The 15067-nt window shown below is 42.2% G+C and overlaps 1 protein-coding gene across 1 annotated transcript in view; it reads right to left on the reverse strand.

Annotated features, from left to right (window-relative positions):
* The window catches only part of STK3 (serine/threonine kinase 3), a 284230-nt gene that overhangs the window by 259111 nt on the left and 10052 nt on the right, over positions 1-15067 (reverse strand). Inside the window, exons 2-3 of the mRNA XM_075063134.1 lie at positions 4551-4631; positions 2253-2381 (exon numbers count right to left, since the gene is read on the reverse strand). Of these exons, the coding sequence (XP_074919235.1) occupies positions 2253-2381; positions 4551-4631 (210 nt within the window). The remainder of the gene's footprint in view (positions 1-2252; positions 2382-4550; positions 4632-15067) is intronic.

The raw sequence follows: 15067 nt of genomic DNA on the forward strand, positions 1-15067 counted from the left end.
TTTAAAATTAAAATTTCAAGCTATGACAATATATAAAGGCCTAAATTTACTATAAATCTATTAAAATTATTTAAATTAAATTTAAAAAAATTAATACTAAGCAGTATGTGCTTGCTGCCAAACTTTTAAAGTAAATTAAACCACTGAACTAATAGAAGGCACTGGGTAAGCACCTTTTGACAGCAGTAGCCTCTTCTGCATGTGCAGAGAAACTATTTTCTTCATTGCTGAAATTCAGTTCCATGACTAGTTGAATGACCGCAGCCAATGGGAGCTTCGGCGGAGGTACCCACAAGTGAGGGCAGCTCACAAAGCCCTTTGCACGCCCTGCTTCCCCAGGGGCCGCAGGGACATGGTGCCAGCTGCTTCCAGGAGCAGCGCAGGGCTAGGGCAGGCAGGCAGGAAGCCTGCCCCGGCCCCGGTGCATGCTGCTGCCACCCCAAAGCCGCTCCAGGTAAGTGGCGCCAGGCTAAACCCCAAACCGCTCCTGCCCCCCGCCGCACCCTGCCTGCACCCCAACCCCCTGCTGCATCCCATACCCCACCTGCACCCCAACCCCGAGTCTCCTCGTACATCCCACACCCCTCCTCTGCCCCCAATCCCTTGCCCTGAGCCCCTTCCTGCACACTTCATCCCCTCCCACACCCCACACTCCCTCCTGCACCCCAGCCCCCTGCCCCAGCCCTACATTCATGGCCCTACATGCAATTTCCCCCCCCCCCCAGATGTGACCCTCGGGCCAAAAACTTTGCCCACTCCTGATCTAACTCCATGAGGTACTTGAGCACAATGTTCAGCAGATGGAGCATCTGGCCAGAACTTACATCAGTATAGCTACATCTCTCAGGGGTGTGAAAAATCCACACCCTTGAGAGACAGAGCTATACCAACCTAATCCACAGTGTAGGCAGTGCTAGGTCAACAGAATAATTCTTCCGCCAACCTATCTACCACCTCTCAGGAAGGTTGATTACCTACACTGACGGGAAAACTCCTCTAGCAGGTATCAGTAGTGTCTACTCTGAACCACTACAGCAGTGTAGCTGATGCAGTGCAGCTGCGGCGCTGTAGTATTTTAACTGTAGACATACCCTGAGTTATTTCAGACCTGGGATGAGTAGCAGTAGTTGCAGTATCTTGAATGAAGAAGGAGACTTTTTTTGTCCCTTTGTGGTAAGCTAGCCTCAGCATGGCAGCAGTACACAGGGGTGTACAAACTACTCTGACTTGAGAAGACAGCCGTAAGTAAGATTTGTGAAAGCAGACTGGCCCAAATGGTTACTGACAAAGTTTGTGTTTATAGAAAGTTCGACAGCTAGAGAGATTTTAGCCCTACCTTTGCAGAATTAAGGCCTTGATCCCGCAAACAGACAGACCTTTACACAACCACCTTAAAGAAGACTCCTCACATGCATAAGGGTTCACCATCACGGATCCCATTGCAGGATCAAGACCATAATCCTTTTAAAAAACACCCCCCACACACAGAGCACAAAACAATTTAAGTGAAAGTAGCACTTACAAGGAAGTAGAAATGAAAGTTAGTGTTACAAGTAAAGGCCCCCTGTTCCTGCAGCCCTAGTCAGAGAAAGCTGCCACCACAATCAGAAACTGAGTTGTCCAAAGAAAAACTAGGAAGGAAAACAGCAGCTCCCCCAAAGTAATCATTGTTGCAAAAGTGCCAGTTGTATAATAGAGACAATTTTAAAAAAAGAGGGGGGCAAAATGTGCTTGGAAAATAAACAGTGATTAGTCTTGGCCTATAACAATCCTTGCCAATGTTTTGAAATGGAGGACTCAGAAGTCATGTGGATTTTTCTGATTACAGGAAATTTTAACAGCACTTCAATTTAAAAAAAAAAAACAAAAACAAAAAAAAAAAACCTTGCTTTAATTATAATCATGTCAAGTTATTTTTGTTTGACAGTGCTTGTAAACAAGTGCAAATCTAAACAAATTCCCTTATTCTTCTCAGGATAACATTTATTAAGTGAATTTTTAATATTAATTTAGAAGTATATCTTTCTCTTTCAGTTGTTTATATTAAAGCACATTTCGCTACAAACTTAGGGGAAAATTTGACTCTCAATGAGTACATATGCGGTGGTGGTTAAAATTTGAACTGAATACCAAGGGTAAATAGACTTTTACTAGACTTCAGTTGTGCTCTTGTCACATTACAAGTACATTTTCAAATAGATGCTTAAAAAGGAGAAAAAGAAAGAATTAAAATAAATAAATATTATTCATACCTGTCACATTGCTGCATTATAGAAATTTCTTTAATTATTTCCTGTAAATCTGACTCGACAGGGACTTGTTTAATTGCCACTACTTGTCCAGATTCCTTGTGTATTGCTTTAAACACGCTACCATAAGATCTAAAAATTACAAAAAATTAGAAATTAATTTTTTCTACAAAAATATTTCTCTTCCTCCCAATCAGCACTATTCAAAAGATCATGTCAACCACTGTATTCATTCAGAATACTACTTTTTTTTTAATATTATCTACATCAGATGCTTGTAAAATTGCAAGGGATTTCAGTTTCATCATGACTGTGCCTCTGAAAAGGAAGTCGTCAGATAACGTTTTACTTTCGCCAATTCACAGAATTTGGCATATTATGTCAGAATATTGATCGATGATATCTGGTACCTTATTTCCATGAACTAATATAATGTTAAATGAAAGGTAAATCACCATCATAACACACTTAGCCAGTTAGGAAATGCTGTAAATCAGAAAAAAAAACGAGGAGAGAAAGAAAGAATAAGATCCTTCCTGACCCCTTCAGGCAGTCAGCTTACATCCTGACTACGAGATTTATACTCATCATCATTTGCATACAAATCATAATTTTTCCCATTCTTCTTAAAAATCTAGCTACAGCATTTGACTCAGATTTCCTGTGGCTGTAAATTTACAAAGATTTAGTATATGCTTTCTAAAATATAATTACAAAGAAAAAAGTGCTTTTGTGTTTACTTAACATGGGATCAAGAAATTGGAGAGACTGATCATTTTTTTGCAATTCCCTTCATAATTTGAATGCCTCTATCAACTCCCCTCTAAAACTTTAGAAATTGAAAAATCTTAGTTTTGAAAATAGCTCCTTAGATTCTTCATGAAAATAATCCAAATTTCTGGATATACATACAACATTTTATTTAAAAGGAATAAGATTACAATTACATTTTTACAGTTACATTTTTCCATTTTACAATATTCTCCCAATTATAACAAGTCAGTTATCAGGCACCCAAAATGAAGGTTTACAGTCTGAAACTCTAGCCTCTAGAGTGAGCTACCCAAACACATGAGCAATTGAGCATACTGCGCTTGTTTGCAAGGCTCTGTTCCTCTTACATGCTCTATAATTGTGAGCCAGCAGGGGAATAGAAATTGACAAGATTCAGTTCCATCATCAGCCTTATAGTTTACTACTTGGGCCTACCAATGTGACTTCTCTATATTCATAATGCCAGAAGATTAAATAGAATTCTACAGAATTTAGACTTACCACAGGTTTCGTCAGCTGCCAGGGAGGCAGCCCCTGTTCAACTTACAAATACTGCAGAGCTCCTACATTCTGGTGGTGACAAGTAGGCTTGTACCCTTCCAACAGCATAAAGCACCTGCAGAGCTACTAATTTCCCTGGGCAGATCATAGTAAAAATGGACTCTTATACCACAGAGACCTTCTCTATTTCAATCTCTTTCCCTCTCTAAAAATAATAATCTACTATCTTTGCAGCTAGCCAAACTGTAAAATAACCTTACAGTATATACCAGGAGTCAGCAACCTTTCAGAAGTGGTGTGCCGAGTCTTCATTTATTCACTCAAATTTAAGGTTTCACATGCCAGTAATACATTTTAACATTTTTAGAAGGTCTCTTTCTATAAGTCTATAATATGTAACTAAACTATTGTTGTATATAAAGTAAATAAGGTTTTTAAAATGTTTAAGAAGCTTCATTTAAAATTAAATTAAAATGCAGAGCCCCCCAGGCTGGTGGCCAGGACCCAGGCAGTGTGAGTGCCACTGAAAATCAGCTCGCGTGCCGAACCATAGGTTGCCTACCCCTGGTATATACCAATCCTTCAATAATAAGATATTTTGCTGTGTAATAATCACATTCTTTGTTCCACCAGTCTGTATGAGCAATAAAATGATAACAGGGAAGGAAACGTACCCTACTCGGAATATACCTTTATATCACCATTCTCATCTATTTTCCAATTTGCAATTAAGTGTGGCTTGTGGCAAAGAAAATGTTCCTGACTTCACTACAACCACAAAAATAAACTTATTTTTCTGCCTCAGTAAATGAAAGGCATGAAAGTTTGCAGTCTAGCCTCTAGAAAGACATGACAAAAATGCATGGGTAGGTTTTCAAAAAACCCACACAGGCATTTGCTGTTTAAGTACTAAAAAAAAAAGGTCCAATTTAGTTCATGCTCACTGACACTATATCACTTTTAATATAAATAATTTTAAATATTTTCCCCATGTATCCCCCCACCCCCACACACAGTTTTACTCACCCTTCACCAAGCTTCTCTAAAACATCGAAGACTTCTTCAGGCTGCTTAGTTAAGCTGTCTTCACTTAGCTTTTTCAGCTTGCTAATAAAAATAATATTTTATGATAAGTAATTTGCATATTTGACTTTAAAGGTAAAAACCTGTAGTTCAAATAAAAAACATGGCTATTAAATGAGAGGAGACAAAGAAATCAAGATCTTACAAAGAGAGAGGCAGGAAGCACTTGTAATTAAAAACAAGCACCAGGTAGAGAGGGCTACAAAATACTGTCCATTAAAAAATAGGAGGTGAAAAAGACAACAACACTCCTCACCACTGAGAACAAGGCGGTGGAGGCACTGCCCTCCTTATAACTTTTAGCTTAGTGGTTAAGGTATTCACCAGGGAGGCCTAGGTTCCGTTCACCCTTGCCTGAGGTGGAGTAGGAATTTGACTTAGGTCTACCCACATTGCAGGACAGCACCCTAACCACAGGCTTATGGGATACAATGGTGTGTAGCTCTTGGAGTCTCTCCTATTTAAGAGTTAGTCAAGCAGAGATGTGACCTTAGATCTCCCTGTTACTAGGTGGGTGCCCTAACCACAAGACTATAGAGTCACTCAATCAGACTAGGGTTACCATAGGTCCAGATTATCCCGGACATGTCCTGATTTTGGGGTTTTAAATAGACATCCAGGAGAACATTGTAAAAATCTGAAAAGGTCCGGGATTTCCCTCCCAATGCACAGCGTAGCACGGTTGACAGAACGGCGGGGTTGAGCTGCTTGCATCATGGCCTCCAGCAGCCAGATCCCCTCCCTCCCCCACAGCCTCAGCATCCCCAGCACTGTAAGGGGGCTGGGGGTTGGAGAAGGGGGAGGGAATCCTGGGGGGCAGTCAGGGGACAGGGAGCAAGGGGGGGGTTGATGGGACGGGGGTTCTGGGGGGCCTATCAGAGGACAGGGGTGTGTATAGGAGTCAGGGCAGTCAGGGACAGGTAGGGGATGGGGTCCTGGGGGGGCAGTTAGGGTGGGGGGGGGGTCTCAGGAGGTGGCAGTAAGGGACAAGAAGAAGGGAGGCTTAGATAAGGGGTGGGCTCCCAGGGGGTGGTTAGGGGCAGGGATCTGAGAGGGGGCAATCAGGGGACAAGGAGTAGGGGAGGTTGGATGAGTTGAGTTGAGGGTTTTGTGGGGGGCAGTCAGGGGGCAGGAAGTGGGAGTGAGTGGATAGGGGGTGGGGCTACACCCCCCCCCCACACACACACCCCGGAGTGTCCTCTTTTTTGGAAGTTCAAATATGGTAACCCTAATTCTCACACACACACACACCCCATGACCATTCAAGTATTTTATACAAACTGGAGCAGCTTCAATGGGAGAGACTGAGAAAGACTGACCTCAGAATAGTCCATAGCCTGGTGGCTAGGACACTCTCCTGCAATGCGGGAGACATAAGCTCAAATCCCAGCTCCACAGCAGGCAGAGGAGGGAACTGAACCCAGGCTTTCCACATCCCTGATGAGTACGTTAACACTGTGCTAAAACTTATAAGGTAGTGGATGCCATTTTGTGAATAGCATCCAAGAACCCAAGCTTATGCCCAAATAAATTTGTTAGTCTCTAAAGTGCCACAAGGACTTCCCATTGTTTTTGCTGATACAGACTAACATAGCTACCACTCTGAAACCTCTTAATTCCACTATAATCAATGAGATCTTTGTGCCCACTGTCGTTTTGGAGGACCATGCATACCCACTTTGGCCATGGCTCATGAAATTATACCCTGACATTAGGGGCCCTGGCAAAAGAAGATTCAGTTACAAGCTTAGCAGCTGCAGAGTCGGGGAGAGTGTGCATTTGACAGGCTGATGGCAAGAGGGTGCTGCCTACAAAACCATTTGTATGCCAGTGCAGCCAATGCTGTCCATATGGCTGTGGTCTGGTGCGCCCAGCACAACATCTGTAAGGTTAAAAGGCAAGTGTTTTTGCATAGGCTCTGGACACTTCTGGTTTGCAGGCCTAGTACAGGCAACCATAAGGTAGACCAATGAACTCTGGAATTGGTTGCAGTTGGGGAAGGAAGCTGCCTGTTTTCATCACTTCATTATCTGCTTCTATTACAGAGATGTAAACTGTCTATTTGATATAGTGTAGGGGTGATTTAACCTTTAGTGTGATTTTAGGTTATATAGGCTCGGTGTGAAGTTAAGTACCTATGTGATTGTGACATTTTGCAACTTTATTAAAAGCTTAGTACAAAACTTCCTGGAACTTCCTTCTTTTGAAAGCATCCACAAAAAGCCACATTTTCCAAAAATAACCAACTTAAAACAAACAAACCAACTCAAGGAAAAAGCCAGCTACCCCTCTATAAAATAACTATTACATGTTATTTTATGACATGCAATAAATGTTCCACATATTGTGCAATGCAAGTGCATGGCATTTGTATACAAAACATTAACCTCCACTTAACACAAAGGTTCAAAAGCCAGTATTAAAGGATGTGTTATTCTCTGACCAAGTTCCTCCTCCCATTCACTTTCCCCATTCCAAAAACCATGTTGCTTGCTTTGCATATGACTTCACAGAGAACACCTGTGCTTCCAGTTCGTGGAACAGTCCATTGCCAAGTCAGCCCCAGTTTTCTAAATCCTGCACTGGCTTCAAGATACGGTAACGTGAGGAGTCCGTGGCCATTAGTGCTAGCACAGCTGGGTTCTCTATGCCTCCATTCTTCCTCCAGAAATCTTTCCAGTGATCTCTATGCCTGCAGCATGCTCCACTCCTGCTTTACCTTCTGGTACGCTACGTATTCCTCATGCCTTCACATCATATCCTCAACCATATCGTTGACAACCCACTTACGTTTATCCTGCTGTTTTATGGTTCTGTCACACAGAATTCAGCCAGGTATGATTACAGCAGCAGCACTGTATTGTTTTAAGTTAAGTTATTAAGTAACAACAAAAAGTATCCTAAAACCTACCTCAGTCATCACTTAAATAATACACATGCTAGAAGTGGAAGGTACAGATTCCTAGCTGATCCAGGAAAAGAGCAACCAGACTGCAAAAGTTTGATGAAGGTGACAACTGACTACAACAAGGGGAAACTTCAGAATTGGTTGCTGAGAGGTAGCAGCATGCAGCTGCAACACGCAATTCCTTCACCAGCACTATTAGTTATGGGAAATTCTGATATAAAAAATGTATATAGCGATGTGAAGTGTGTATGGAAGCCATAGGGACTAGTATAATAAAAGGAGCAAAAGAATGGCTATATTTGATAGTGGTTGGTGTTCTAGTCCTGGATATATACAATGTATTCCACATGGAGGATGTGAAGAAAAAAAAGAAAAAAAAAAATGAAGTATGGAGGATCATTGGGACCTTATGGAAAACATGTCACCTATGACACTTTCCTGGATAAAAACCAAAAAAAAGCAGAGGAGAGGAGAAGAGACAGGAGTTTAAGTTTTAACATTAAAAAGCCAGTGTTATGACTATAGAACATTAAGCGACCTTTTTATTAAAAGCCAAGCAACCTTGGAATGTAACAGTTCAAAAAATACACATTAAAGGCTACTCAGAGGCATGGATCCAACACTTGAAAAGGTAATTTTCATATATGCCAAGTGGCAGAATAAAAGCAGAAATGCAGAATAAAAAGGCTCTAGAGGGACAGGCAACAGGACTAAAACCCAGAGTTAAACAGCCTTCCAAGCAGAATAGTGGGGGCAAAAAACTTAACTTGTTTTGGGATACAGCATGTTAAGTTTATGGAGGGGACGGTATGATGAGGCTGCCTACAACAGCATATGGCCCATCCACAACTGCTATTAGCTAATATCTCTAATGGCCAAAAATGAGGAGGGCTCCAAATTACTACAAGGTGTCTGGCTAATGCATCTAACTGATCGCCATGTTTGGGGTCAGGAAGAAATTTTCCCTCAGATCAGACTGGCAGAGACCTGTTGGGGGTGGTCACATTCTTCTGCAGTGTAGGGCAGGAGTCACTTCCTGGTCTGAACTAAAGTAAATGATGGATTCTGCGTAACTTGCAGTCTTTAAAACAAGTTTTGAGGACTTCAGCCAGAAATTATGGGCCCATTAAAGGAACTGGTGGGTGAGATTCTGTGTCCTGAGATGTGCAGGTCCCTTACATTAGATGATCATGATGGTCCCTTCTGGCCACAAAGTTTGTGAGTCTAAGTAAGAAAGAAGTTCAAAGAGCAAAAGGGCAAAGGAGAAAAGCCACACATCAAAAATATGTCAGTGATGTAGCAACTGGCACAAGTATAAGAAGATTCCAGCATTGTGGAGGGATGGTGTATAAACTGTAATAAAACCCAAGCAGTTTGCAAAGGTGGGTGCAGACAAGACTCAGGAAAGTGTCTGAGTTGAAGGCAAAGTAAAAGAGAAGGAGAGGCGCTGTTCATGAACACAAAGGAAGAAAATGCCTACCATCTCAAAGACCAACTAATGCAAATTTGTACAAATGGCTAACAAACCAGACACAGCAACACGTGTGAATCTCTACTTTCTCTGAACCACTCTTTCAGTTTCTTAAAGATTAAGAAGTCAAAGGTGAAACTGAAATCCTGTCCTAAAGAGCATATTCTGTTCCTAAGCAAGTGTGAAATGTCACAGATATACTAAAACAAAACAAGTGTGTGTTAGAATACCAGGGTTGGAAGGGACCTCAGGAGGTCATCTAGTCCAACCTCCTGCTCAAAACAGGACCAATCTCCAGACAGATTTTTACCCCAGTTCCCTAAATGGACCCCTCAAGGATTGAGCTCACAACCCTGGGTTTAGCAGGCCAATGCTCAAACCACTGAGTTATGCCACCCCCAAAAAACAAAAAGCAGTCAGTCTTTGGCTTTCATGAATGAGGTGCTTGGCCTCATCAAGAAGGTACATGTCAGAGTCGGAATAAATATGAAAACAAGCTTGAACCAGGTAAATAGGCTAAATGCATCCTATAATCGTGTGTCCACAGAATGGAGGATTCTCTCAGCCTGTTATATTTGCCATCTGTAGGGTCTCACAGGCCTTAAGAGAGACAGTTAGTTACACATATTACTCTCCCCTAAATTAGAGAAAGAGCTGCCAAAAATAACAGATGGCATCCACAAAACAGAAGAAGAGTTAATAGACTGGGTCAACTCATTAGTATTTGAAGACAGCAAAGAGGGGCTCTGAACAATAAAGGAATATTCACTCTTGCCTAGAAATGAAATGAAAATGAAATGAAATGGTTGGTGAAATGGCAGAAGCCAGTTCTTCAAATCAGATGCTTTTGCAGTGTTTTGTCAGATTCCTCTAGGCAAAGGGAGCACCAAGATTTGCACTTTCAGTATACCATTTGACAGATACTGCTTCCTGATATAGCACTCAGAAATGTGTTCAATAACAAAAGTATTTCATCATAAGTGCCAGGTCTTTCAGGAGACCATAAAAGTGTATACTGATGGCAATTTGAAGTAGAAACATTACTGGACATCAGGAATCATTGTAAAAAGTTCTGAACGTTGTAAGAAACAACCTTCAACCGAATAGAGTCAAATGTCAGTTTTAAACAACTGAAATTACCTACATTACTTAGGACAGAACTTGTTCCTAAGGGAATAGTGTCTCATAATTCCAAGTTTCAAGGAACTTGGAACATCAGGACATCCAAATAACAAAAAAGGAATTCACATATCGAACTAGATCAGTAAGTTCATCCCCAAATAACTCACTTGAGAAAACTCCTTCACAAAGATGCTGAATAGGCATTTATGCCAGAGAACGAAAAAGTGTCCAAAGATTTAATTATCATTAGTATCAGTTCTGCAATTCTTAAGCCCTCTGAAAAGGATCATAGTCCTCAGAGATTTTTCAGCATGAAGGCTGGAAGCTGTATTACTACAGAAACATTGGACTAAATGGTTGCCTGTAACATATGCAGCGAAGGCTGTGATAAACTGTCTGCACAAATTGAAAGAGATACTAGGCCTTGCATACTTCTGCACAAAGTTCCACAATTTTTCCAATGGTAAAAGCTGAAACAGGCCATTCAGTGCAATACAAAAAGCTTGAGGTCTGGTAAACACTGTCTTGGACAAGGAAGACATCAAGCCACAGATTGTAAGAGTATTGGTTCCTGGTGCAGCTTCAAGGCTATTGTTTCTGGACTCAGACAGGCAATGTGGATTGGTGGGAGAGGATTGCTCTGCAGACCAGGGATGATCAGCAGTGGCCAATGAATTTCAGAATGGAGAAGGAAACCTTTCCGGAGATATGTGCTGAAACCAGACCTAGAGCAGCAGTGTACCAACATGCAGTGCCCCATAACCATCTGGAAGTCACCCCAAATACTACCAGTCTGCTGCAAACCAATTCAGAAAGGAGAAAGCAACCGCTGGGGCCATTCTCACACGGATCTATAAGGCCATGGCAAAGGTACTGTTGCACTGGGTTATAAAGCTTGGCAATGCTAAGGAGATTATAGATGGCTTTGCACACATGGAATTCCCAAACTATATTGGAGCAATTGATGGGACCCAGGTGCCTTATATCCCCAAATCAGAGCTCAGAATTCATAAACAGGAAAGGGTATTTCTCCATAGTGTTCCAGGGGATTGCCAACCACCAGAGCAGATTTACACTTAAATGCTAGGTGGTTTGAAAGGGTCGACAGTGCTAGGATGTTTTGGAACTCAGCTCTTTTTAAATTAATGGAGGAAGGCCTGTTTGCCCCCAGGAAAACTATGGACAATAGTAGTATGGACATTGCTACAATTATCCTGGGAGATTCAGCTTACCCTCTGATGACCTGTGAATGTCTTCATTAACCCAGGCCATTGGGAAAGAAGGGAGGAACAGTTTAACTAGCACCTCATTAGTTGCAGAATGACAGAGTGTGCATTTAGTTTTCTGAAAGGGAGATGGCGCTATTTGTGGAATAGCTTGAATGCAGCAGAAAACAAAAGTCCTGAAGACTGTAGCAGCCTATGGTATTTTGTACAATATTTGAGAGTGAGGGAGAAAGCATTACAGGTGCAGGGGAGGCTGAGGTGCAGAGACTTGCTCAGTGGTTTGAACAGCCAGCAAGGCAACCAATACAAAACATGTACAGCCAGGGCAATATTGTCAGGGGTACCTATTGCTCTTACTTTGAGGCTCAGGCCTGAAACTGCCGCTGCATTTCCAGCTGTTAATTTCCATCCCCGCTCCCACCCCTGGGATTGTTGTGCAGTTCTGTGTTGTTTATGGGCAGAAGTGCGACATTGTGGCAATCCCTACTGCATCTTGTTTTTGACAGCATTTGTTTATAAGCCCTTAAGAATTAGTGCAACCAATGATTTTCTGTGTAAAATTAACTGTCAACTCTATGAATGAAATTAAGAGGTTTAATTATTAAACAAAAATGGAAAAGAGCTTTTAATTATGAAAGAAAACAACTACAAAGAAACTTTTCATTAAACTAGCTGTAAAATGAAACAGCAAAATCCAATAGTGCAGGGCAGAGCCCAACACAACAAGTTGTGGGGGGAGCTCCTCATCACAGTCAAGCAGGTCTTAGCGCTGCCTTTTCTGGTTTGTCAGACTTCCACGATGGACTGCTGTAACTCAAAGTTATCAAGAGCAATAGAGGGCTCAAGAGAGCTGGGGATCCAGGTGCACTCTTCTTGGTGCCCTAAGCTGGGGGCTAGGGAGGAATGGCCTCTGGAAGCAATGTTCTGAGGGTACAGTGGGGAGCAGAAGATGTTGCTCCCAGTAGTCTACATTGTCCAGAGGCTGCATAACATGGGTGGGTGCTGTTTTGCAGTAGTGCATTGCCTGCTGCATTAACAGTAACATTTGCTGCAAAGGGGCATTTTGGCTTTGTATTGCCTCCAAGAGTTGCCTCTGTTTTCCTTTTTCTTTTTCTGTACTGCCTTGGGCCATGGCAATGCTGTCCTGCACCAGTCTCCCTGGAAAGCTTATCAGATGCCTTCTCAATCCTCAGATACTGCCTCTGTCGCTCCAGATTTTTCAAGTTGGGGAGGAGGGTGGGGGGTTGGAAACTAATGAGGACTGTGGACATTTCATCATGAATCTTCTCATTTTCTTCCCCTCAGGTTTGCCAGCCACTCAACCACTGATAAGAGCTCTGTCCTAGAGGGTCAGGCCACTGCAAGTGCTGTAACTAATTTATTAAAAAGTGACAAGAAGTTCTTGTTCATATTCTAGGAAGAGTGGCTTGTTTTTTTGTTTTTAAAAAAGCTTCCCCAAGATTCTTTGCAGTCCTGGAGAAGCCTCAGGGATGGTAAGTGGCATGTGCACTGGCCTTATTCAAAAAAGCAAAGGGTAGACCAGCAAAATTCATTGTGATGTTAATCACCAAGATGGTCCAGCAAGCATTGTTGCAGGAGCGCAAGCAAGTACTGAGCTATACAAGTGGGAAAGCTGTGCAGCTAGTCCTCATAATTAAGGCTACGATTTAGTCATGGGTGTTTTCAGTAAAAAAGTCACGGACAGGTCACAGGCAATAACCAAAAAATCACGGCCAGTGACCTGCCCATGACTTTTACTAAAAATATCCCTAACTAAATCTTACCGGCTGGAAAGGGGGGGGGGGCAGTGTTCGAGTGGTGAGGAGTGGCCTGTGGTGCTGCTGCTGCTCCCAGACTGTTGCTCTGGAGCAGCACCCAGGACCAGTTGACTGAGGCTGCCGGAGCAGCAGCCGGTGCAGCTGTGGAAGTCACGGAGGTCCTGCAAAGTCACGGACTCTGTGACTACCATGGAAGATTATGAGTAAGGCTGTGAATCTTACAATAAGAAAAAATTCCCAGCCTTAGAGTTTGCTTTCTCTCTCCTGCAGACACGTTGAAAAAGAAGAGAATGATTTATTGGGTTCTGCAACAATTGTCCTAAGCATTCATTGTTACCAGTCTAAGAATGCATGTTACAGGAGAGCTGTACTCTTTACATAAGAATGGCTATGCTGGGTCAGACCATAGCCCAGTATCCAGGCTTCTGATAGTGTCTCATGACAGCTGCTTCAGAGGAAACAAACAGAACAGAGCAATTATTGAGTGATCCATCCTGTCGCCCAGGTCTAGCTTCCAGCAATGAGAGGCTATGGGACACCCAGATCATGAAGTTGTGTCCCTGACCATCTTGGCTGATAGCCATTGAAGGACCTAACCTCCATGAATTTATCTAGTTCTTTTTTAACCCAATTATACTTTTGGCCTTCACAACAACTCTGGGCAAGGAATCCAGAAGCTGACTGTGTTATGCAAAATAGTATTTCCTTTTGTTTTAAACCCACTGCCTATTAATTTCAGCCAGTGACCCCTAATTCTTGTGTAATGTAGAGAAAGTGAATAAGGAAGTGTCATTCACCCCTTCACACCAGTCCTGATTTTATAGACTTCTATCATATCCCCCCTTAGTCTCTTTTCCAAGATGAACAGTACCAGTCTTTTTAATCTTGCCTCATATGGAAGCTATTCCATATCCCAATCCTTTTTTGGTGCCCTTCTCTGTACTTTTTCCAATTCTAATACATCTTTTTTCAGATGGGGCACATAGAACAGCACACAGTATTCAAGGTGTGAGTGTACCATGGATTTACATCGTAACATTATGATATTGTCAGTATTATCTGTCCCTTACCTAATAGTTCCTAACACTCCATTGGCTTTTTTGACTGCCGCTGGATACTCACCAGATATTTTCAGAGAACAGTTCACAGTCACTCCAAGATCTCAGAGCAGTAACAGCTAATTTAGACCCTATCATTTTGTATCTATAGTTAGGATTACTTTTTCCCAAATGTGCATTACTTTGCACTTATTAACACTGAATTTCATCTGCCATTTTGTCAAAGGGGTAGTAGCCGTGATTGCCGCTTTTACAGATCCAGACTAAGTTCTGTGGCACCTTACAGACTAACAAACGTATTGGAGCAAGAGCTTTCATGGGTACAAAGTGGGTATCACCCACGAAAGCTCATGCTCCAATACGTTTGTTAGTCTATAAGGTGTCACAGAACTCTTTGCCGCATCTGCCATTTTGTTGCCCAGTCACTCAGTTTTGTGACATCCTTCTGTAATTCTCTGCAGTCTGCTTTGGACTTCACCATCTTAATCAATTTTGTATCATCTACAAACTTTGCCACCTCACTGTTTACCCCTTTTTTCAGATAATTTATGAATAAACCTCCACCGCGATATAGTGCAACCCGATATAACATGAATTTGGATATAACGCGGTAAAGCAGTGCTTGGGGGGGAGGGGGGTTGCGCACTCCAGTGGATCAAAGCAAGTTCGATATAACACGGTTTCACCTATAACGTGGTAAGATTTTTGGCTCCCAAGGACAGCGTTGTATCGAGGTAGAGGTGTACGTTGAACAGCAATGGTCCCAGTACAGAGCCCCACCTATTTACTTCTCTCCACTGTGACAACTGACCATTTATTCCTATTCTTAATTTCCTGTTTTTTTAAAACAGCTACTGATCCATGACTGAACATTCCCTCTTATCCCATAACTGTTTA

This window comes from Chelonoidis abingdonii, chromosome 2 (genome assembly GCF_003597395.2).
Source record: "Chelonoidis abingdonii isolate Lonesome George chromosome 2, CheloAbing_2.0, whole genome shotgun sequence".
Classification (NCBI taxonomy): domain Eukaryota; kingdom Metazoa; phylum Chordata; order Testudines; family Testudinidae; genus Chelonoidis; species Chelonoidis abingdonii.